Below are 23716 nucleotides of genomic sequence, written 5' to 3'. Positions count from 1 at the left end.
TTCTCAAAGTAATAATTTGGTATAAAAACATAATGTGAAACCTCTTCAAAATTAGTATGGGATGTAAAAAAAATCTAAGAAAAACAGAATGCAATGACTTGCAAATCCTTTTGGACCTACAGTCATTTGAATGCAGTACAAATTAAAGATAATTAATGTTCAGACTGATAAACTTTTTGTTTTTGTAAAAATGCTCTCATTCTGGATTTCATTAATTCTGTTTTTATTCTCACTCTTTTTGGAATTGGGGTTGTAGTAAATAAGTCATTATTTTGAGATCCTAAGTGATAATTTTAGAAAAGAAAGTCATTATTTTGAGATACTGAGTCATTATCCTATTTTATTATTATTATTATTTTTTACTGGCGGAAATGGGCTTCCATTGTGCAAATGTCATCATTTAGATTGACAAACTGCCTATACTTGGTTTTTATCTAGAATCAAAGCAGGCATCTTATTGTGATAGAGTGAAACTCTCATTCCTTGTGCTGCTGGTGAATCACCGGAACCTCATTTAAAGACCTTTTTTGAGACTGCAGAATCTCATTTTAGAGCCTTTGTATAGGATTGTCAGATTAATGCCATTCATGTAACTATCATCCTGCTGGTGCATTGAGAGTATATATAGTGGAATTTAATCAAGGCCGAATTTTCTGTCATGATGCTTATGGAGATGAGTAGTCTCCTTGGACCTCAGCGTTAGTCCTTCAGGTTGTTACAGCAGCGTGGAGAAGGACGGACTCTGACGTAGACAGCACGGCTGGAGGCGGTCGCTGACGTTTGTTGTAGGCCGACTTTTAACCGAGCCAAAGGGGCGGACCTCCCGTCCTGTAAAACGGAATGGGAACACGATATGCATTTATTGCCATTTACAGACCTACTGCACACGCGAGTAGCTCACAGCTGCGTAGACTGGTACAGCCGTCAGTAGCTCCTTTATCATCATTAAGTATCTTATCAGTGGGTTATCGCTCTAGGGTTATTATACTGTGAGTAGAATAATTAAAAGGGAAAGCCACAGCTCCTCTATTCGCCGTGATTTGTGGTGTCCTTATATGAATGGATGACAACAGACAGGGAGCGTATAAGAAACGGAGTGAATCGTCTAATTTGCCTTCCTGCGATAGAAAACGGCTCAACACAACAACCAAAGAGCAGGAGCTCCCTCACAAAACCTTCGCCGTCGCCTGAATCACTCGCACCGGTCTTCGACTTCGTTCCGCCGCCAGCATGCCGAGCATGCGACAGTCATACACTGTGACCGTACCTGAGGAGCCGCCGGCCGCCGCTTTCCCCTTTCTGAAGCAGGAGATGCGGAGGAAAGGCAGCATGTCCGGCTCAATGCTGGTGTCAACTTTCGTAGGGCTCCTTATAAACCAAGCCAAGGTAAGAGATAATGCTCGCTGCGTTCCGTTATCTCTGCTCCGAGGAGAACGTCACACCAAACTCCTTTCAAGAATCAGGCAATTTAATGTTTTTAGCGTATTATTTCTATTAATGAACTAATCAGTATGCTCTTTTAATTGTCTGGCATTAAATATAAAATTCAGCATATATAATATACCTATTAGCAGTTATTCAGAAATTGGTCCGTGTGTGTGGTTCCCCCACTGTCTTATTTCAGCTGAATGCTCGCCGTGGGTGGTAATAAACAGTGTAAATGTAGGCTACTGTAAAAAAAGATATATATAGATATAGATTTTTATATATATATATATATATATATATATATATATATATATATATAATATTATATATATTTAAGTTAAGTACTTTACACTGTATGAAATGTTATATTTTCAAATTCTACAAGTTTATGTCTGTAAATGTGAGGGACAGTTATAGTAGGAGAGTTATGGTCCCTTGTGTGTGTGTGTGGGGGGGGGGGGGGGGGGGGGTTGTCATTATAAAAAGAACACAGATGGTATTTCTGATAATGTTATATATCTTGTGAGTGATGATGTCAGTTTAACGCTGAAGTGAGTCATTTGCAGAGGTATAAGCCGCTCTTTTAAGCCGCTGTACTCCGCTGTGCCAGGATCAGTAGGCCTGCACTGGCAGGTCACTGGTTATATAACCACTGTTTAATCCCCCTCATACACCATAGCTGCTCTTACTATACTGCTCTTATGTATCTCACTGTAGGGCTATAATGGAAGTAAATAAAGAAATAACCCATTATGAAAGGGCTGTCTTTATGCACTGGAGTATCTAGTATTTGTATGTTGCCTCTGGCTCTTTCCATATGGACGAGGCCACATATATAGGCAAATGTAGGTCTGTGTGCACAATGTACTGAAAACCACTGTTGTGTAATCAAGTTCAGCCTCAAAACAAAGGAATAATGGCAATATGTTTGGTTGAAAGCTACTGTTGCTGTTTTGCTGTGCTGATTCAATTTTGTGTGTGTGTGTGTGTGTGTGTCTTTTGTGGATATAAAATGACTTTCCCTACATTTATTATTATCATGGTGGAAAAGTCGCTTTAAAAGTATTTGATAATTGCAGGACATTAAAGTTCCTGCCACACTGGAATAATATCTGTTATTAAAAGTCAGAGATAAACAAATGATAATTATTAAAATGATTTCAGAAATGTTTTACAGGGATTTGCCAATAATAAATTACTGTGGAAGTAAACCAATATACTAGCCTCAAATTTGTACTGATGGGATTGAAAATGTGGTTACTGACAATTCTTCTATTATTCTTTGACTGCCCACTCCTTATGAAGATATATGGAGGTTAAAATTACTGATTCACCGTTGGGTAGGGTAAAAGCCTACTCATCAGCTATATTTGTTCTAATATGAGAAGAAGAAGAAGAAGAAGAAGAACCATTTTTAATTTGTGATCAGCAGAGCCTTGCTGCTGCAGTTGTGTATGTGTGTGTATGTTTGTATATGTGTGTATATTGTCAAGCTACAGCATGGAGTGGACCTGCTGTGTGTGCCAGCTTCTGTTATGTAATGAGAAATCACATTAGAATACACTTTAGCGCTGGCCAGGCCTGGCAGCTTGGCCATGCTTTCTGTTTTGTTGTCGCTGTCCACCTGCTCCTCCTGTCCTGTCCTTCTCCTTCATCTCTTACTCATCATCATCAAGGAAAATGGTTTCTCTATCTCCTTGTGTGTGCATACTGTATCTGAATGTGTACACTTGTGTTAGCATGAGCTTACATTAGGGTTTGTGTGGTTTTCTCTGATCACCCAAATGTTTCTGCACAGCAGGCTCACAGCACACCAGCACTGACAGCTGTAAGGTTAAAGGATGTTTTCTGCAGCAGCCATCTAACTGTCTGTAGTATAAAAGCTAATGCTGAAATGATGAATCGATCAGACGATTGACAGGAAATCGGTTGCCAACTATTATAATAATTGATTAATAACTTTAATCATTTATATAGCATAACGTCTCTGTTTGCTTCATAAATCTGACGATGTGATTGGAATCAGCATCAAAATATTAAGAATTTTTTTGACTATTGTAATAAATGTTCTGATTTGGCAGATATATGCTAAATTACATTAAAAAGATTCACAAATTAATTTATGATGACAATAATAGGTATGGAGATTGATTGATGAGTGAATGTTATTATATTGTTGTTTGAAATTGGTAAGTACCGTACTAGCTTAAATACTGTAAGCACACATATTTTGTTTTGCAAGTATGACTGATATAAAAATACACAGAAATAGATTTTATTGTAATGTTCATGACATATGTTGCTAAATATGTGCTAAACAGGGTAGCTATTTAAAAGGTTTGAAAATATTTTTAAATGTTATTTAGACTTTAATAGTACAAAAATTATACATTTTTCTAATAAATATGTTTGAGTGCTAATTGGAGCCCGACCAATACGATTTTTGAGACCGATACTGATTTTTGAGGGGAAAAATTCACAGATATGACCTTTCTATGTGGATTGTGCACAAATCTGCACCGCTTTCTTAAACATTGAAGAATATTTACCATTATTATACATTATACATACAATATATTACATTGTCAACCAACTCTATAAAAAGAAAGCTGAGAAAAAAACAAAAATAAAATAAATATCAGTACTGTATGTTTAGTATCAGCAAATTGCTGACCATTTAAATAAAGAATAAATACAATTAAAATAAATAGCTAAGACCATTTCTAAATCACCCAAGCACTGTTTTTTATGTTATATGTTAAAATGACAACATATAAGCCCATACCGATATTCCTTGGATAGGCCAATATTTGCAGATAATATCAATATAAAAATCAATCAATATATTGATCAAAAATCAATATATTGGTTGGTCTTTTATGTTAATTAATTTTTAGACTTGATTTAGAATGTTCCTCATTCACTCATGTGCTCATCCTTGTTTGTGAAATCATTATAACCAACCTACTCAAGTATCAGGGATTTAGGCTTATTGATTTTTTTATACTAAAGACAAATTTTAGTGTTGCTCATTAACTTATAGAGAGGAGATCACATGAGGATATCACGTGTGGTATTTATACACTGTACAATTCTGAGGTGTTGGCACTTTATACATTAGTATTTGGTTATTTTCAGTCTACTTGTCAAGGCGTAATATGTTGTGATCTTTCAGTGCAGTGTGCTGTGATGAGACACAGGCCTTGAGGCCCAGGCTTCAGTGTAATATAAACACAAGCCTGTCAGCTAGTAGTTAACTTTGCTACTATTGAGGATGAATTATTTCCTTGGTATAGACATGCATACCCATGGAGATATGTGAAGAAGAACAGAGCTGTTATATAAGAAGCCAATGCATTGCTTTATGGCCACATGCTCTGTAGCTGTTGTCTAAACAATGTTGGATTTAAGTGTAGTACTCCCAGTGAATGAAGATGGCATGTGAAAAGCTCACAATCTTTGATCTAATGAAACACAACCAAGGGGCCAGTTCATAGGATCATAGGCTGCATTTATTTGTATTTCTCAGAAAGATTTCATCTCAGTAAGAAGATCTCACTGTTTACTTGTTTGCATGTAAGTGTGGTGCGAGCCTGTGTGAAAGAGATAAGCTGGGGCTCCACGTCACCGGACACTGGCTCAACAAGCTCTGATGACTGATTTTGTTCCCTTGTGTGCTTTTTGGAAGGCTGAAATAAATAGATTGTCTCTCTTTACCTATCAAGTGCCAAAGCTGAGGGTGTGTGTCTGCGCGCACACATGAATCCGCATGTGAGCAAAAGTGTCACTTCTGCTCACATGGGAGAAACTCGACAGTAGCAGGAAAGGTAGAGAGTGAGAGAGAGAGAGATTGTTTATGATGGTCTGCCAAATAGAGAGACAGGTCAGAACAGGCCGTTCTGCTGCGCTCTCTCACGCTGGTATGGCAGCCAATCAGCGGTTGGCATTCGGAACTGCCAGGTGGACCCAGGCATCCTGCTGCTGGTAGTGTGAAGTTAAGTTTACAGCACAGAGACACAAGCAGAGCAGAGAGGGGGGAAAGTGACACTTGTTATTGCTATGGTGTTCGAGGCTTATTATTAGAGCATAGCCAGTGCTGCAATAGCCGGTAGATATTAGTCATCCACTTTGATTTTGAATAAGCTTTTTCAGTTCCCATTGGTATGCCTGCATATTGTGTTGTTTCACTGAGGAGCTTTCGTGTCTCAAACTTCATGAAGGGTTAGAGCAGATTTTTGTTGTGGGGTTGCATGAGGTACATGAGGCCGTCAGACAGCCAGTATACATGGATTGAACTGAATCACACTCCTTTGAAAAAACAGTAATTTTACCTCACAGAATACTGGAGTTGCTGGTCTACTGCTGCTTACATTGGTTAGGAAATTTGTGTTATTGTAGGCAGTAAAAAATTACTGTTTTTGTCAAAGGAATCTGGTGTCTGTCTCACAGCAAAGTTAAGCGGTGAAAATATTCTAAATATAGTGTACACTGAATCTGCTCTTAATTTTTTAGGTGGCTGAAATTAATTTAGCTGCTGCCCCTGTTGACAGCAATACATTGTTTAGCTTCTTTGTTCTGCCTGCTTGTCCATAGTGCCTTAGTTCCTTTAAGGACTAAATTGTTGTAATTCTGAGAATATAATGATGTGATTGAGAGTCGAATAAGTATACACTGTGAGAGAATACAAATATGCCAATGGACAGAGATGTCTTAGCTATCCCTTAAAAATCTGGGTCTTTTAGGGCCTTGGTGGGCAATGTTATAAATTAACGAGCAGGACTGCTTTCGAGCAATAACAACACTTTGCTGCTTGACATTATTTGACCTTTTATTCATAAGCACTTTCCAATTGATCACAATGTATGAATTGTGACATAAAATTCCATACACCATGATAGAGAATGCTATCCATATTAATTACTTGTAATGTCACACTGTTGGTACTGGAAAAAAAATATGCAAAGACTTGATCTAAAATATATCAGTATTGCTGTCCACACATTACTCAAGCCCTATTAATGAGCAGCAAATGCACTGATATAAAGCATTTTCTTTACTCATACACATAAAGAGCAATTTAATAGCAAAGACCATCACAATGTTTTGCAGTCGTTTATAGTTTGGAATCAGCTCCCTTCTGGAATTTCATCAAGCTATATATCTTGTGCTCTGAGCATGTTATTTTCCCACACCAGCAACAAAAGGAAGTAATTCTCTAAAAGGTTAGGTCTAATGTTCACTTTAGTTCAGTTCAAACAAGGGATGCACATTATATATATCAGTACAGATAAATAATCGGAGGATAACAGGAAATCTCGATTTATGCATTAGTCCAATAATTAAATTACAGTCAATAAATTATTGGTCGATAATATCAGCCAAATTGCTGTCATTGAAATAATAAGTGCAACAATTACACATTCAGTGGCAGCTAGTCAGTGCCATTGAGCATTTATTAGGTGTGCATAAACCGCATTATAAACTTGAAATAGAATAAAATATTGGTTATTGTATCAGTATCTGCTATGAGGTAATTATAAGTTATTGGTATCAACTGAAAAAAAAAATCCATATTGTTCTTCCCTAGTTCAAACAGGAAGACTTTATCCATCTGCACTTGTAACTTATTGATTAAGATTCAAAATATATTTGATTTCATCAGACATAATTTTTTTAGGATAGGATTTTGGCTTCAAAGTCATACAGACACACCTGCTGAAACATTTCTGGTCTCGTAGCAATTAGAGGGAAACAAACAAAAGTGTGTGTGGGTGTGTGTGTGTGTGTGCTTGCGTGTGTGCAGTGGAGCTTCTCATTTCACTTTTCTGAATGCCGATGTCACTATTAGGGCCATAAATGTGTAAAAAAATTGTTTTTTATTTCAGATCAGACAGTGAAGAGCAAATGAGTCTCTCAAACTATCAATCAAGCGCATGGGTGTCAAGTAGAAAAATCACTTTAGTCACAGTGTTGTGATTGCTTCAACAAACGCTTAAGTGTAAATGCACATTGATTTTTTTACATTCCCACACAGTTATTTACTTATGACAAGAATGTAGCCTCCAAAACCGTTCAGTCAGTTGAGCCCATCCTTTCTGTTGTCTTCTTTTGATCAATATCAGCTGATGTCTGACACTAAAGGGAAGCGTATCAGGCATTTATTACATTGGATTCCTTAGATTATGCCTGAGTGTGTGCTGGACAGTTTAGTCTCCCTGCTATGGGCCAAAGTTCATTGAGTGTAAGTCGCTTTGGATAAAAGCGTCTGCTAAATGACTAAATGAAATGAAATGAGTGGAACAGAAAAGCGTTATTTCTTTCTTATAGTTTGTGGTTGTTGTCTTCTCCTGTTTTCCTAATAAGACCCGTGGAAAGAAAGGCCATAATCAGGGATTATTTATTTCTTCCAGCCTCCTCACCTTGCTTTTACCCATTTCCTCCACTCTGACACCAGCCTCCATCCTTCAGGCCAGCAATCTTTGAGTTAATTACAGACAGGGGATGAACGGATTCCACTTCCCCGAAACTGGGTACAAGCCAAGGGGACATTTCCGCTATCTCTTATTCCCAGCTTTAGGAAGCAGTTCAACCTGGCCTCCGGAAAGCTTTTTAATGTGGCCTCTGTGTTCACCATGCTTTTTAGCCTCAGAGGAGTAGGGTTTCAAAAGTAGCTTGCGAGTTGCCAGCGCTGCTTCTGACATTTATGAATAGAGCATTTATGCAAAGTTATCCCCCTGGGCTGCCTCTTTTGTGTACAGTATGTATCAGTCCGCTCACGTGGAACAACTGGGAATATGAACAGAAGATGGTTGGTTTTATGTTCATCTCTTCCTCTACAAAGCAAAAATCTTCTTCCACAAGATGCTTCTTTGTTTATTCTTCTCTCTGCTTTAGTTTAATTTATTGCCAACAGCAAGATTAGACTGATAAACGGATTTATGAGTATGTTATGTAAGGTAGTGAGGTAGTTAATCATTAAACCATCTTATTGCATTGTTAAATACCCCCCAGAGGGAATATGAATAACAGATTATGCATTATTATGATACATTTATAAGTAAAAAGAATTATTATAATCAAAATCTTCATCCTTGTCTTAATTGACTTTAGTTACTATCACTCTATTCCTCGATAGATATGTATGTATACTACACACACACACACACACACACACACACACACACATTTATATATATATATATATATATATATATATATATATATATATACACATATATATATATATATGCATACTATATACAGTGGCTTGCAAAGTATTCATCCCCCTTGGATGTTTCACCCTTTTCTTGCTTTTACACATGAAATCATGGTCAATATAATTTGGCCTTTTTAAAAGGAATTTGCAAAAGAAAACCTCTTTAATAGCCAAGTGAAAACAGATTTTTACAAAATAATGTCAATTTATTAAAAATATATAAGGTAAAATAAATGATTTCAGAAGTATTCACCCCCTTTAAAGTAACTGTCCTAATTCAACAAAGCTCCAGCAAGTTGATGCAGCAGTGTTACAGTTAGTGAAATGGAGATCACTTGAGTGCAGTTTATGTGTGTCAAGTGATCGTAGTATAAAAAAACATGTGTCTGGGAGGTCCAGTCTCTGGTTCATCACTATTTCTGCTACAATTGCAACATGAAGACAAAGAATAATCCAAGCAACTCAGAGAAAAGATCATTGAAAAGTATAAGTCAAAAGATGGCTATAAAGAAATGTCCAGCTCACTGGACATCCCACAGAGTTCAGTTAAACCATTAAGAAACGGAAGCAGTATGGACCTTGTTTAAATCTGCCTAGAGCTGGCCGCCCTCACAAACTGAGTGACTGGACAAGAATAAGACTGGAGAGGAAGTTTCATGGTGATATATACGTTAAAAAATTCCCTATTCACATGTAGTGTCTCCCCTTAAACAAGAGTAAATTATTGTGTGCTTAAATGCTGAATATCAGGAAAAAATATTTGGCTGTTTTCAGCTTCAGTCTGTAAATGATTCTGATCTAAAAGTCACATCTGCTCCAAGTCATTCACTTCCTCACACTCTAAACTCTCGAACACTGAGTCTCACACACACACACACACACACACACACTCAGCTTTGTCACAGTGATGTCACCATGTCCTCTAGCTTTCCATCCCGCAAAAAAAAAACAAGAATAGCGTTGCTACAGAGACTGAACGGGGATGTTGTTTCATCATTGTGACGTCTGCCAGGTTGGACGAAGGATCAGCCAATTGCGAGTGGACAAGCAGGCGTTATTAAAAGGAGGCTGCTATTTTTGGGACTGGCCGTGGCATTACTCAGCAGAGTGCAGCAAAGTCAGACTTACACATTCCAACGGTGGGGAGATGTGTGTGTGTGTGTGTCTGTTATGAAATCGAATTGTAGGTGACCAGAGAGGATCAGTCGTGTGTGTGTGTGTGTGTGTGTGTGTGTGTGTGTGCGTGTGTGTGTGTGTGTGTGGTGTGTGTGTGTGTGTGTGTGTGTTATATGGAAGTGGCTCGTGAAGTGCTCCATTCACTACAGTGGAATTTAGAAAGAAAGGGTTTAGATAAGCCGTAGTTAATTAAGCTGTAGATTTTCCCCTCCACATGCTGTCCTCACTCTTTTCTCCTGAATAAGAGACAGATGGCAGAGGTTATTTATATAATACTAAAAAGCCAATCCTGTAACAGTACTACTCATAACTGCATAAGCTGAGGGCTCACGCCACTGATGAACAGACAAACATGTTCCCAATCATGTGAAGAGATCTCTTGACGACTCACTTTGATTTCTGCTGTCAGATTCAACGTCCTTTATCTAAACCTGCAATGCAACCAAAGCTTCTCTCTGCAGAGCTGAAATGACTGAATGAAAATGACCCAACAATTTCTGTATTTTGATTATCTACTATCAATATCTTAAACATTTCTTTATGACATCACAACGTAAAAACTTCAGCAGTGTGTTTCCCTGCTGTCAGCTTCAGTATAAAAAAATAGAACTGGATGTTCTCCTCGTTTTACCTCTTATATGTTATATTTGTAAGAAGCATTTGAAATTCTTCATTAAGCATGATTGTGTTTTAAAAGTTAAAAAATCAAAACATAATTTTCAAAATTAGATTTTATGTTTCTTTTGGGTTCAAAATGTTGATCCAGTAAGTTAAAGTGAAAAAATATTTATCAGGTCATATAGATATGGGTTAGGTTGTGCCACAAAACATGGTAAACATTTTTTAATGGCAGAATAAAAAGTATTAAAAAACAAATACACAAAATTGCCCAAAACACCAAAGAATTAACAGTGGATCAAATGTTCAGTTTGTTCATAGCCAGCCACAGACAATTGTCTCTCTAAGGCCTTTTAGTATTAATGTGTGTGATTAATTCCTATGTCAGTATATTTATATGTCAAAACAGTTGTTTTTGTTGTGAGTGTTTTCCCTCGGAACACAAATATTACTCTGAAAAGAACAACATAATTTAATTCACAGCGTGGTTGATTTCCTGAAAACAGGCATTCATGAATAAAAGCATCAACCAATCACTATGTGCAGGATGGACATCTTGTTTTGATGTAACACGGGGTTATGAATTGCATTTATACAAGCCTCTGTAGTCCAAACCAAGACAGAAAACTTTATTACTCCTTTCAACCTCGACAAAGGCAGTGACTGAGCAGAACCACTACTCCTGTTATTACCTTTCACAATAAAAGGCCCAGACACAGCTACCAGCTGCCCTGTGTAACCTTTTACCAGGGGCTCCAATTTAGTAAGAGCATTTTGCTAGATGGACATTAATGCAGCTTTAAAGAACAAAAAACTCTGGGCTACTTACAACTTTAAAAACATCAGCATAAGCTCTGGGAAATTGCAGTTTCTTTTTTCATAGCTCTGATGTTTGCTTTCCTAGTTGACAAAAAAAAAAATCAAATCAAAATTACTTTATTTTATCCCCAGAGGGGAAATTCAGTTAGTCTGTTAGCTCTGTTAGAATGAGACAGCCTGATGGCTGTAGGAGAGAAGGATCTTTTGTATCTCTCCGTCCTGCAACAGAGAGAGAGGAGCCGTCCACTGCTGTTTTTTGGTCCATAAAGGTTTTTTGTAGCGGATGATCCAGGTATTTCAAGATGGCCTCAAACATCTTGACAGAACTCTCTTGGTACATAATATGGTCTCATACTTACTGCCAATAATTGGACAGCACATCTTCTCCTTGACAGTAACATGTGCAGGATGGCACCATCTCTGGTTCATAAATAAAGCCAAGCCCCCACCTTTTTTCTTGCCATTAGCTTTAGCATCTCTGTCTGATTGTATGAGAGTGAAACCAGGTAGATCCACGTTGGAGTCTGAGATGTTTTGATTCAACCACATTTCCATAAAGCACATAAGATTTCACCAGTATCTCCAGTTCATCAGTCTTGTTGGGCAGAGAGTTGACATTTCCTATGAGGACTGTTGGCAGAAAGGGCTTATATCTGTATCTATTTCCAAGCCTTCACTTTAGCGCCAGCCCGACCACCACAAAAACACCTCTTCAACTCAGCTGGAATAGGGTGATGGTGTGCTGAAAACTCTTCTCTCCACAGAGGTATCCATCAATGATATGATTAAAAAAAATACATTAAAATTGCAAAATCAGAGAGCTATCAAACTACAGGAACATAAATGGGAAAGGTAATTTGCATATCAGTCAGTAATGAAAAATCATTAGGTGCAAGCCTACTACTTTATATTGATCCATTTGCTATTTGTACCAGTATAATCAGTACAGACCTGTATCAGTCCCACTCCTACAACCTCTCAGAAAACATACATTTTAAATCCAATAGCAGGTTTAAAACTCATTCTTTGAAAACTGTCTTCCCTTCATCTCTACATGCTCTGTTTGATTTAGAGAGCGAACAGTTAGATTGCGGGGACATTTTTCACGGTGGTCTCGATACACAGTACTCTCAGTGAATGTGCTCCAGCTTCACCACAGGTGAGGGTAACGGGGCATGTGGATGAGATAGATTTCAGCTGCCAGAGCGATCAGGTGACTGGTGTTAGGCTGCCGGCCCTGCAGAGTTGCTCTCTCCCTAGAAAATAAAAGCTCAAGTTTCTGCACTGTTAGTTTCTCTGCTTGGCTTCTGCTCAGCTTGTTTTGAGACATAAAATCAAAGCTGGTAAAATCATCTGTTTGTTGCTCTTAACTGTATTATGACAGCTATTCTTTTATATTCAGAAATGATTGTTATCCAACTCAAGATATAAACCTGACCTTTCCTTTGATGGGACATGATCAGTGATGCAGCTGGATAGAATTGATGTGTGAAAAATGAATTACATTTTTCATAGCTCATGTTTTCTGGAGCATTTTTGTCTGCTGCCTCAGCTTCTCAGTCGAGTCGAAGTGCAATCCTTATCCACCCCCGTGATCTTTGTCAGTTCCTTCTCGAGCTACTCAATTATATAACCACTCAACTTATGTAATGAAATGTAACTGCAGTGAGTGATGACATAAGTTCTGCAAAGCATTTGGTATCATTTTAAGATCATGATGATATGATTTGCCATCTGCTGAGCTAAAATGTGTGTGTTTCACGGTTTGCTGCCCAGAGAGTTAGAAACAATAAAAGCTACAGTGTAGAAAATCCTTAGAGTCCTCTGATTACATGTTATCTACTGTTGTTGATGAGATCTCTGCCTTCTGGGAGTGATTACCAAGAGAGGAACTGACTGTGAGATAACAAACAAGTTCCTCTCTCAAGATTATGCTCACCAAGAAAAGTCTCCTGTCTGTCACTCCTAAACGGGCACAATACACATTCATGTGTAGATAGATCACATCTTGGTCACATGTCCAAGTTTTGCTGATTCTCCAGCTTCCTGGGGACATCGTTAAAGTACAAATCCACCCTGAGACACTTAATATGCATCTCAGTTCAGTCTATAGAGTTCCTCTGTGTTTTTTAATTGGTTTGAGTAATTTTTTGAGAAAAAAACAGTGTCTCCTTTCAGCTTCTTAAATTTGCAGATTTTCTGGTTTCTTTCTTCTTTCATGAAAGTAAGCTGAATATCTTGGAGTTGTTGCTGAAACTAAACATTTGAGGGTGGTATCTAAACACTGATCACCATTTTTCACAATTTCCTGACATTTTATAGACCAAACCAGATTAAGTGACATTGAAAATAATATTTACTTGCAGTCCTACAAGATATTAAGTGGAGAAATGCATCGCCAAATTTGTCAATGTGGCAGTTTAATAGAGAGAGTTGTATAAAATGTCAAAATATTAAAAAATATCCATCCCTGTTTCCTAAAGCCCAAATGAATGTCTTTAAATCTCTTCTTTGTAAATCCAAAAACCAAAGATTATTCAGTTTAATCCAATATGAAACTGGGAAAGCAGGAACTTTTCATTTTATAATGTCGATTTGACTTCAGAATCTAATCTAAATATTATGTGTTTTGTCTTTCAGAATTCAAAGAGTGCCCAAGGACTGGTGGGACTAAAGAACCTGGGAAACACTGTAAGTACAGCAGCTACATATAAGTCTGATTACATTCACCTTAGAGCCAAACGTCTTGCCATAGTTCTTATTATCTTATCTTATTCTTCACACACTGAATTCCCATCATTCAGTTGGTGATAGCAGTTTGTTGACGTCCAAACAAGAGTGGTGGTCCAGCAGAGTTACTATCTACCAGGCAACAGTCAGGAGGAAGGCTCCTAAAATAAACTGTGTGTGTGTGTGTGTGTGTGTGTGTGTGTGTGTGTGTGTGTGTGTGTGTGTGTGTGTGTGTGTGTGTGTGTGTGTAACCTAATCAGAGAGCTGCCATGAACTATGGACCAGGGAGTACTGGTCCCTCTCTCTCCGACTGGTTTGATCTTACCAAATTGCACGTGTCTCATCTGGACACGTGATGGGAGCAGGTTAAACACAGAGCTGTCTTTGACAACATGTCTACATATGTGTGTGTGTGTGTGTGTATGGGGGGTTACATTACACATTTATTTATAAAGAAACAATATGGATAGCTGAAAGGCAGACATTATGACACATTATCTCTAGGCTGATTGTAGACATTGTCAGGAGTAATCCTCAGTTTGAGAAGTATAACAGAAATGTTATACTCTAAGGTCTGTTAACATGTATCACATGACTGCAGACCACAATGTTTGGAACAGAAGCGCATTAGTTCTGAGTTAACCCTCTGGAGCCCACGAAAAGGCCATAGGCATAACGAAAAGGCATAACGTCTCGACGTAAAAACAGAGCAGCGTGTTTTCTGCTGTCAGCTTCCCTCTAAAGGACTGACTTGAAACTCCATGCCAGTTTTTCTTTGAAGTTGATAGGCCAAGTAAAACTGGAGACAAGGTCAAATATATTCAGTATAAAAAGAACAAAAGTCTGGATATATGCAGGAATTTTGTAACCAGATTGTGAGTGAATAAATCAATACCCCCCAATTTACATTTCACACATCTGTCCATCTAATTACCACCCCAACAGTGCTCAGAGACGGGTATTTCATCACAAGTCTCAGTTTGTCTTAAAAGAACTTCCACAGAAGTTAGACATTGATAATGTAATTTCAGAAAATTACTCCTCTAACTTGTTGCTGTAAGTTTGATGAGAAGATAAATGTCACTGTCATATCTGTACGGTAAAATAGGATATCAATCTTTTCAACTAATTCTCAGTAATAAAGTGGTTAAGTATATTTCCCTTAGCCAACTGTTCATTGTTAGTGTTACAAGTTTTCCAGCAAATACCAATCCTCAGTGAATGGAGCTTGATGTTGTTTTATCTGCAAATGAATCAAAGTGTTTGTGATGTTTCCCCTTGCAGTGTTTCATGAACAGTATCCTGCAGTGTCTCAGCAACACACACAGCCTGCGAGACTACTGCCTGCACAACTCGCACCGCAGAGACCTTAACAACAACAGCCGCACCAACACAGCCCTCATGGAAGGTAAGAGACGAGTCACATAGGCCCCCTAGAGTCCAAACCGCTGCTCTTAACCTCTGGATTAGATTTGCATCTTTCAGAGCACGTGTTTGAACACTGACAGTGTTTTTCTAGTTTTTTTGGGTGGTTGAGATTGCATGAATATCTGACACAGATACAGTACCTTTAGTTCAACCTGAATACATTGTTTTTAGAATTATTAAGAATGTTTCTGTTCTGGTAGAATTTGCCAAGCTGATACAGACCGTGTGGACGTCGTCCAGCAGTGAGGCGGTCAGCCCATCTGAATTCAAAACTCAGATCCAGAGATACGCTCCCAGATTTGTGGGATACAAGTAAGCTTTTTACACTCTTCACTCTCACTTTTAAAAGCTTTCTATATGTTTGAGAAGCACTTTGTATTGACTTTGTCTGATAGTAAGTGACTTGAAGAATAAAAGTCTAAGTGCGCTTTCACAACCCAAGTTTGGTTCATCTGAATCAGAGTTAAATTGATTTTGGTTCATTTTGTATTTTGCGGAGGGGCATGTACGAAGGCATAGGGCTGTAAATATACTAGCAATATTATTTTTTATTTGTTGGAATGTTGGCGGTGGAAAATGTAAACATGGAAATAAACAAAGAAACGTGGAGCCAAACGCACCATGAAATACTGCTGTAGTTTTTTACCTTGGCTCTGCACTGATTTATCATGTCGACGAATCCTTTCTCCTCCAGTTGATCTTGAATTTTATAAATGTCATTCATTGTTTTTGTGGACTTTATTCAGCATCTCCTGTACATGTTCTTTGGCCCAGATGTCAAGCAAACATCAGACTTCAGCAGAAGTCGAAGTCAGCCCTCTCCCAGTCATGTTGTATCTGACACTCTAGGGTTCGTTTTGAAACGGACCGAGACCTCCTCTCACAAGTGGTCTCAGACCGGACTGTACGACTGGAATGTTCACAAGCGACCAAACGAACAGTAACAAGGATTTGCACCACACCCGAGTTGGATTGAAATGGACTAAACTTTGGGTTGTGAAGGCGTCCTTAGAGATGTGTCTGAATCATAGACTGTATATATATAATGGACGTAGTCAATGACTGAGAGAAGTCGCTGCTAATTCATGTCAACATTAACTTGAGCATTGGAACATGTTCATTTTGGCTAGCAAAAAACAAAAACAAAATATATGTTACTGACCTCAGAAAAATGAACAGCGACTCCTTGGAGTGTCTGTTAGTCCAACCAAACGCTGAACAAGACATTTTTAATGAACAAAATGTTCAAATAAACTGTCATTAAGTGAAAATACAGTGAAAGGGTCAAAGTTATGGGACCAAACAGCTAAACATCATTTTTTATATCTATATAACGTTATATATATATAACTTTATTGACATGTTGCCGTGGATACGCATTCTGCTTCTCTCCTGATGACGGCTGGTCTTGTTAGCGACCTGTCAATCAAAGGTAGCCACGCCCCAAATCATACGATTATTTATCTTCTAATTTTCTTCTAAATGGGGCCATTATTTGCACTAATAACATCAAATTGTCTTGAAGAAGATTTTTTACTAGTGATTGAGACCATAGTATTGTCCTATTGTCTTGCTGGAATTTTTGGTAGAATGCAGCTTAAGGCACTTCCTGGTTTGCCTCCCTGGTCAGACCTGGAGGTTGCCGCCTGGTCCGAATACAGTCACATCGGTTGATACCATTCTGTTGTTTCTGTGTTTTGTAGCCAACAGGATGCTCAGGAGTTTCTGCGTTTCCTCCTGGACGGCCTGCACAATGAGGTCAACAGGGTCACTGTCAGGCCAAGAGGCACTGTAGAGGACTTCGACCACCTGCCGTAAGTAATCTTCCTGACAGACACTGTGTGAAGTAAGCACATAAAAAAGAGCGCCATAGAAATATAATCACCGGCCACTTTATTAGGTACACCTGTTCATCTGCTCGTTAATACAAATATCTAATTAGTCAGTCACATGACAGCAACTCTAGGCATTTAGTCATGTAGAATTGGTAAAGACGAGCATATATATATATATATATATATATATATACATATATATATATATAACATACAGTATGTAAACAGGGCCTAAGCTGCTGCAACATGAATCATTAAGGCCTCATCATTAAGCTTTAATTTAAAGCTTCATGCGACGGTTTCACCTCCTGTGTTGAGTCGTTGCCTCTCTGGGGCCCAGATCAGCTTAATGCTCCAATTCTTCTTGGATATAATTATCAGTTATCTAACCGTGGTTTGTTTAAGGGTCACTGTTAATCTCTGCAACTTTCAGTATTACCCTCAGAACAGGTCCACTCTGTCTAAATACTAAAAACAATGCAGATAAATATCCATTCCCAGCTTTTAAATGTGTGTCAGGGTGGAAAGTGTTTGTGAAAAAATCCTTTATTCTAATGTTCTGCCACCTATAATAAAGTAGGTCAGGTCCTTAAATAGTGGCCGTTTTCTGCCGTGACCCATTACATTATCAAACATTTCACCGAATCAGAACAGCAAAACAGCGAGTGTTGCCATCAGTATGTATGCATAACAGTCTCATGTCTCCGTGTTCAGGGATGAGGAAAAAGGGAAGAAGATGTGGACTAAATATCTAGAGAGAGAAGACAGTAAGATAGTCGGTAAGTAGAAGTGCATCCAGATTAATTTGTTGGGTTTTTTTCTTGAAATTGATGCATTGAATCTTGTAACAACATTTAATTTTATTTGTTTAAATGTTAATAAGGTTATTAAGGTTGCATAAGGAAATCTGAATCAGAAATACTTAATTGATCTTCGGGGGAAATTACTTTGTTACAGTTGCTGTTGTATAAGAAACAGAAATAGAAAAAAGTAAGTTTGTAGATAAAATAAAGAAAAAAGCGTGCTATACTAAATATACAACAATATAAAAAAATACAAATGCAACAAGTCTTAAGTAAATAGAGATATGTACAAGTGGTAATAAAATAGAAATATGGAAATATAGAAATACATTTGAAGTAAATAGAGATATGTACAAATATGTATATGTGTTACATATGGGTGTAACAATATATCGATTTATCTGTGAAAAATGCAACTGCATAAATGTATATTACCGTCTTTAATATACACTTTTATTTTGACACTCTCCCTGTTGTGAATCGAGAAGTAAACTGAGCACACTGATAGAAGCTATCTTGAGAATGTTCATAAATAAAAGATCATCACGGGCTCTTTAAGTTAACCCTTAAAAAACATTTGCACTTAAAAAGCAATGTGGCACCTTATAGTGAACCGATGGTCTATCTTTATTATTTGTTTTAAGAAGGAATGGATTGTTTTAATTTAAATGTCGGGAAGAGCTCAAAAATGTAAAATAGTAAAATCATATTTTAGTTGTTTTTTGTGATTCGATATACAGGTTGTGTTAAATGGACATATGATATGATATGCTCATATATTATTGTTCAATTAATCGATCTAATATCATATAGTGATGATACCCATGATTTACACCCCTAATGTTACAACCATGTAAGTGACAAATACTATAACAAGCCGCATGCACGGTCACATATGCACACAAGAAAACAATACTATAACAACAATTTTTTTTCATAATATTTTTCATGTTGAATGTGTCTCTCCAGTGATCAGCATCTTGTTTATTTTCATGTAATCTTTCCCACTCCTCCAGACCTGTTTGTAGGGCAGCTGAAGAGCTCTCTCACCTGCAGCCACTGTGGTTTCTGCTCCACTGTCTTTGACCCCTTCTGGGATCTCTCTCTACCCATTGCCAAGGTTAGAAAACACACACACACACACAGATGTAGCATAGACAGGTGGATGTGGTCATCCTTGCATAACAAGTCCCAGAAGGCCAGCACACACACATGTCAGCACAATCATAAGGGCAGAGGTGATTTTCTCTCTGTGATTTTGTTTCTTCTCATAATGATTTGAAGCTTTCAGAAATGTCTTCAGCTCCTAACATGAGCTTTTTGGTTTCCTCCCTGTGTCTCTTTGTGCTTTGCTTTGTGTGTGTATGTATGTGTGTGCATGCTAATGTGAATGTGTCTATGTTTTGGCTCAGAAGGGCTACGGTGAGGTGAGTCTAATGGACTGTATGCGGCTCTTCACCAAAGAAGATGTCCTTGATGGGGACGAGAAGCCGGTAAGTGTGCAAGATCCTTTCTCAGTGGTACATTTACTCAAATATTGTACTTAAGTTCTATTTTAGTAGTAAAGTAGTTAAAAAGAGCCCCACCTTTACCAGCTGTTACTTTGGCATCAAAATCATTTTGGAGATTTCTGTGTTTTCGACGATTGGATGATGAGCACTTCTAAACTGCTGAGAAACCCCCTTATTGTCAATATGCATAGTAAAGCTATACATACCCTGAATGCTCTATGTCTCTGGCTTGTGGCTGCTAATGCTTAATGAGGCTGTGATTAACCTAGAAGTCACAACAGCTCATTTTATACAGAGAGGGCAAGTTTCAAAAAATGCTCTCATGGTATCCTATGGAGACTAACATCAACACACTTAAATAAAACTGGGCTCATAGAATCCACAAGAGTCTCAGCTTTCCAGTCATACCCATTTTATGTAATTCAAAGCTAGTATAGGGACCACAGTATGCAGAAATATTCAAATACAGTTGGCGAAAATAGCACATTTTAATGCATGAGAAACAAGAGGTGGTTTTTACCTTAAACTGCATGTTATCAGTGTAAAGTAGGTATGTATGTAAAGAGGAGACTTGTGGGAACTCATAGATCCCATCTTTATTCAGATATCATGACATTGAGGTCACGTGACCACTTTGAAATATTGCCTAACAAAAAAAAAATAATAATAAAAAATAGCCAAACCTACCAACATGATATCCTGGCATGCCAATATCCTCTCTGTATCCTCAGAATTGAGGGGAAAAATGTTTTTGAAAAAAAACATGATAACAGCAAAACAGGCCGTTTACAAGTAGCTATGTCCACATGGCTGTAGCATTGTGATGATATCCCAGTGATGTCAGTAGATAAAGGTGTGTGTGCTTCATATTAAACCATGTTAGTAAACAAACTGTTTCTTCTCCACAGACATGTTACAGGTGTAAAGCCAGGAGGAGATGCACCAAGAAGTTCACAATACAGAAGTTCCCCAAGATTTTAGTGCTGCGTATCCTTTCTTCTGGACCGCCAGCTAGCACCAATGGTTCCCAACTTTTTTTCCTTGGAGCCCCCCTTAAACAGGGAACATTCCTTGGTTACTTGTGCTACTGGTTGTGGCAATTTCCAGCCATTTTATCTATTCTGTCTTTGACTGTGTTTGACTGGATTTTTTTTCACGAGGGTTTTTATTTTACAGAATAAGCTTGCAAACAAAATATGACTGAAAAAGATTCCTGAATTATTTCTCAAACAAAAAACAAAATTATCTGAGGTAGGGTGTAATTGCAAAGCACAAACTATGCAATGAGTGCATGTTTAACTGTAACTGTGCAGAACAATGCATATGTCCTCCTAAAATTGCAACAGAAATGATATTTTATGTAAAATAACAAAAAATATATAAAAATTAGATTTTTAAAACAAAATAATATCTCTTCAAATAACAAACTCAGACTTGCATTTGTTCCTAGTTTGGAATTTACTTTTTTTCCAGGGAGATCAGCATATCATCATTCTTAGGCAGAAGCTGAGATCTTTGCACATTCACAATATCCCCTGTTGGTGTAAAAGCACTCCCATCAGTAAAAGACAGATCTGATTTACAGATCCACATCCACCAGTGATCAAATAATGATTGTTTGAATGTTGATTGTGCAGCGTGACAAGTGAAGGGGTTTGGTGAAACTTGTATTCAGCTTTCCAAAGTGTTTGAAACGTACAGTGTTCCTTGACTCCCTCTCCTGTCCAGACCTGAAACGCTTCTCTGAGGCACGCAGAACCAGCAAACTGTCCACCTTTGTTAACTTCCCCATGAAGGATCTGGACCTGCGGGAGTTTGCCTCTGAAAACAGCAGTAAGTCCTGATTCTAATATCCACTTTCGGATAAAAAAAAATCTAGACAACAATGGAAAATATTGTAGTTTGGCTATATTTCAGTGGAGATGTAGTAATTTAAAAGCTGTTCCAGGGTCTGTGTCTACCCCGGAAATATTACAATTCTGGATATTAAATCAGATATTTGATTTTCTTTTGTAGCTAGTATCAAACCCATAATCTAATACACTGTGCGAGTGATACTGACCAATAATACTCTGCAGAGAATAAGTAACTTGCAGGATTTAACATTGTCTTTGCTTGTGTTCTATTTCAGTAAATGCAGTGTACAACCTGTACGCAGTGTCCAACCACTCAGGCACCACAATGGGCGGTCACTACACAGCCTACTGTCGCAATCCCAACTCGGGAGAATGGTATACGTTCAATGACTCCAGGTAGGTTTGAACACCATCATCATCAGATTATTAATCCTTTGGAGTTTTGGGCCATTTTGTCCGTTTTTGAAGACTTAAAAAATGTTTACCATGTCATATTGGTATCATTTTTTTCAGCACAACCTTACCTAAAGGACCTGATAGTTATTTTTTCACTTTGACTTACTGGATCAACATATGGAACCCAAAAGAAACAACGAAACAATATGAAATCTGGAGCAGGCTTCATATCCTGAGTTTGTTGAGTTTCATGAACAGCTGCCATATAAGTGATATAGGTACTACATTTTTTTATTGCTTTTAGAACATGACTGTAATAAATCACACTACTGCTGTATCATTTGATCACAATATAAACATTTAAAAAGGGTGTGTGTGTGTTTCCTGTGGGAGCATTTTATACAATCAATTATTATCAGGAAACTTGGGATCAAGCTGTTTTATTACCAACATAACTCCAATAAAAGCTCCTCACAATATTTGGAAAAAGGTATTAGGTTTTTATGAATAAGAGAAGTAGGAGTATTGTGCCAGTTGTATTGAATTGCCAGATTTCACTTTAGTTTTTAATGGTTATCCTTGCCCTTACATGTCTTATATAAATAATGAAATTATATATATTTGGTGTTTGGGTTTGTTTTTATCATGATGTAAACTGAATAAACCCTCCAAAGTCCACAAAAGCACTGGCGCATTACTTATTCATGACGTAACGACGTTAAAAGGTAGCAGTGTGTTTCCTGCCGTCAGCTTCCCTTTAAAATTCTGGCTTGAAACTCCATGCCACTTTTTGTTTGATGATAATAGGCCAAGAAAAATCAGGTTAAAAATGTTGATCTGGTAAGTCAAAGTGAAAAACTAATTACCAGGTCATATAGGTGAGATTGTGCTGAAAAGAAAGATTACCAACATGGCATTGAAAACAATTTTTTAACTATTCAAAAACGGACAAAATAGCCCAAAACTCAAGAGGGTTGAATATGCCTGGCAGCTCATTCCAACATGAGCATCAGTTGCAGAAATCACATTTTAAAAAATAAGTTTTGTGGGCAGTGACAGTCCAGGGTTGCAGGCTGATAGATATCTAACAATTACTACAAATTGCACCTTTAAGTATGTACTCTGGTTTCTCACCACGAGACCTCTGTCCTGTCTCTCTCCCCGTCCAGAGTAACGCCAATGTCCTCCAGCCAAGTGCGCAGCAGCGACGCCTACGTCTTGTTCTACGAGCTGGCATCCTCCTCGCGGATGTGAAGCGCCTTGGAGGACGGCGGGCCACAGCTCCACTCTGACTTAAGAGTGTTGGTGGCCTGTTTCAGACTTGTATTTGGACATATATCACACACACACACACACACACACACATGAAGGCACACACTCCCACCAGTCTGGAGGCTGCTTCTCTCCACAGAGAGAGCTGGAGAGGGGGACACTCTGGAAACTACAGGAACCTGATCAACCAGCCCGCTTTCTCTCTCTCTCTGTCTTTACTCTCGTGTCTTGCTCATTCTGGGTGCAGGTGTGTGTTTACTGCGTGTGTTTGTGTGTGTGTGTGTGTGTGTGTGTTTGTGTGAGGCTGACACAGGGCAATAATCCCATCTGACCGACCAACCGGTGAATCTGTCCCTCTCTATGCACTGCAAACCTCATCCTGACCGCGCCTTCGCTTCTTTTTCTTGATCTTGTTTGCCTCGAACCATTAAAACTCACTTGTTGCAATTTTGACCTTTTTTTTGTTGTTGTTGTTTTTTTTGCTTTGAATTTTTATTGTTTTTATGTTTTTTTTTTGGTGCACCACGAGCAGCATCATCATCATCAGCACCACTTTGGACTGTGGATAAATTGTGCTTATAGTGTGACTGTAACAGAACTGGTCACGGTTTCGAGGAGCTAACAGCCC

The 23716-nt window shown here is 38.1% G+C and overlaps 1 protein-coding gene across 5 annotated transcripts in view; it reads left to right on the top strand.

Annotated features, from left to right (window-relative positions):
• Nucleotides 1-23529, top strand: part of usp2a (ubiquitin specific peptidase 2a) — a 46798-nt gene extending 23269 nt beyond the window's left edge. For 2 of the 5 annotated variants that reach the window (XM_059331601.1, XM_059331602.1), the window contains 11 exons: nucleotides 13898-13948; nucleotides 15272-15395; nucleotides 15616-15727; nucleotides 17119-17229; nucleotides 17965-18029; nucleotides 19070-19173; nucleotides 19466-19546; nucleotides 20473-20551; nucleotides 21293-21397; nucleotides 21696-21816; nucleotides 22986-23529. In XM_059331601.1, the coding sequence (XP_059187584.1) occupies nucleotides 13898-13948; nucleotides 15272-15395; nucleotides 15616-15727; nucleotides 17119-17229; nucleotides 17965-18029; nucleotides 19070-19173; nucleotides 19466-19546; nucleotides 20473-20551; nucleotides 21293-21397; nucleotides 21696-21816; nucleotides 22986-23070 (1038 nt within the window). In that variant the 3' untranslated portion in view covers nucleotides 23071-23529. Of the gene's footprint in view, nucleotides 1-557; nucleotides 1387-13897; nucleotides 13949-15271; nucleotides 15396-15615; nucleotides 15728-17118; nucleotides 17230-17964; nucleotides 18030-19069; nucleotides 19174-19465; nucleotides 19547-20472; nucleotides 20552-21292; nucleotides 21398-21695; nucleotides 21817-22985 lie in introns of those variants that run through there. The other 3 variants (XM_059331605.1, XM_059331604.1, XM_059331603.1) reach the window with 3 other exon arrangements.
• The last annotated feature ends 187 nt before the right edge of the window (nucleotides 23530-23716 follow it).

Source organism: Centropristis striata, chromosome 4, assembly GCF_030273125.1.
Source record: "Centropristis striata isolate RG_2023a ecotype Rhode Island chromosome 4, C.striata_1.0, whole genome shotgun sequence".
Lineage (NCBI taxonomy): Eukaryota > Metazoa > Chordata > Actinopteri > Perciformes > Serranidae > Centropristis > Centropristis striata.
This window is presented reverse-complemented; position numbering and strand designations above follow the sequence as displayed.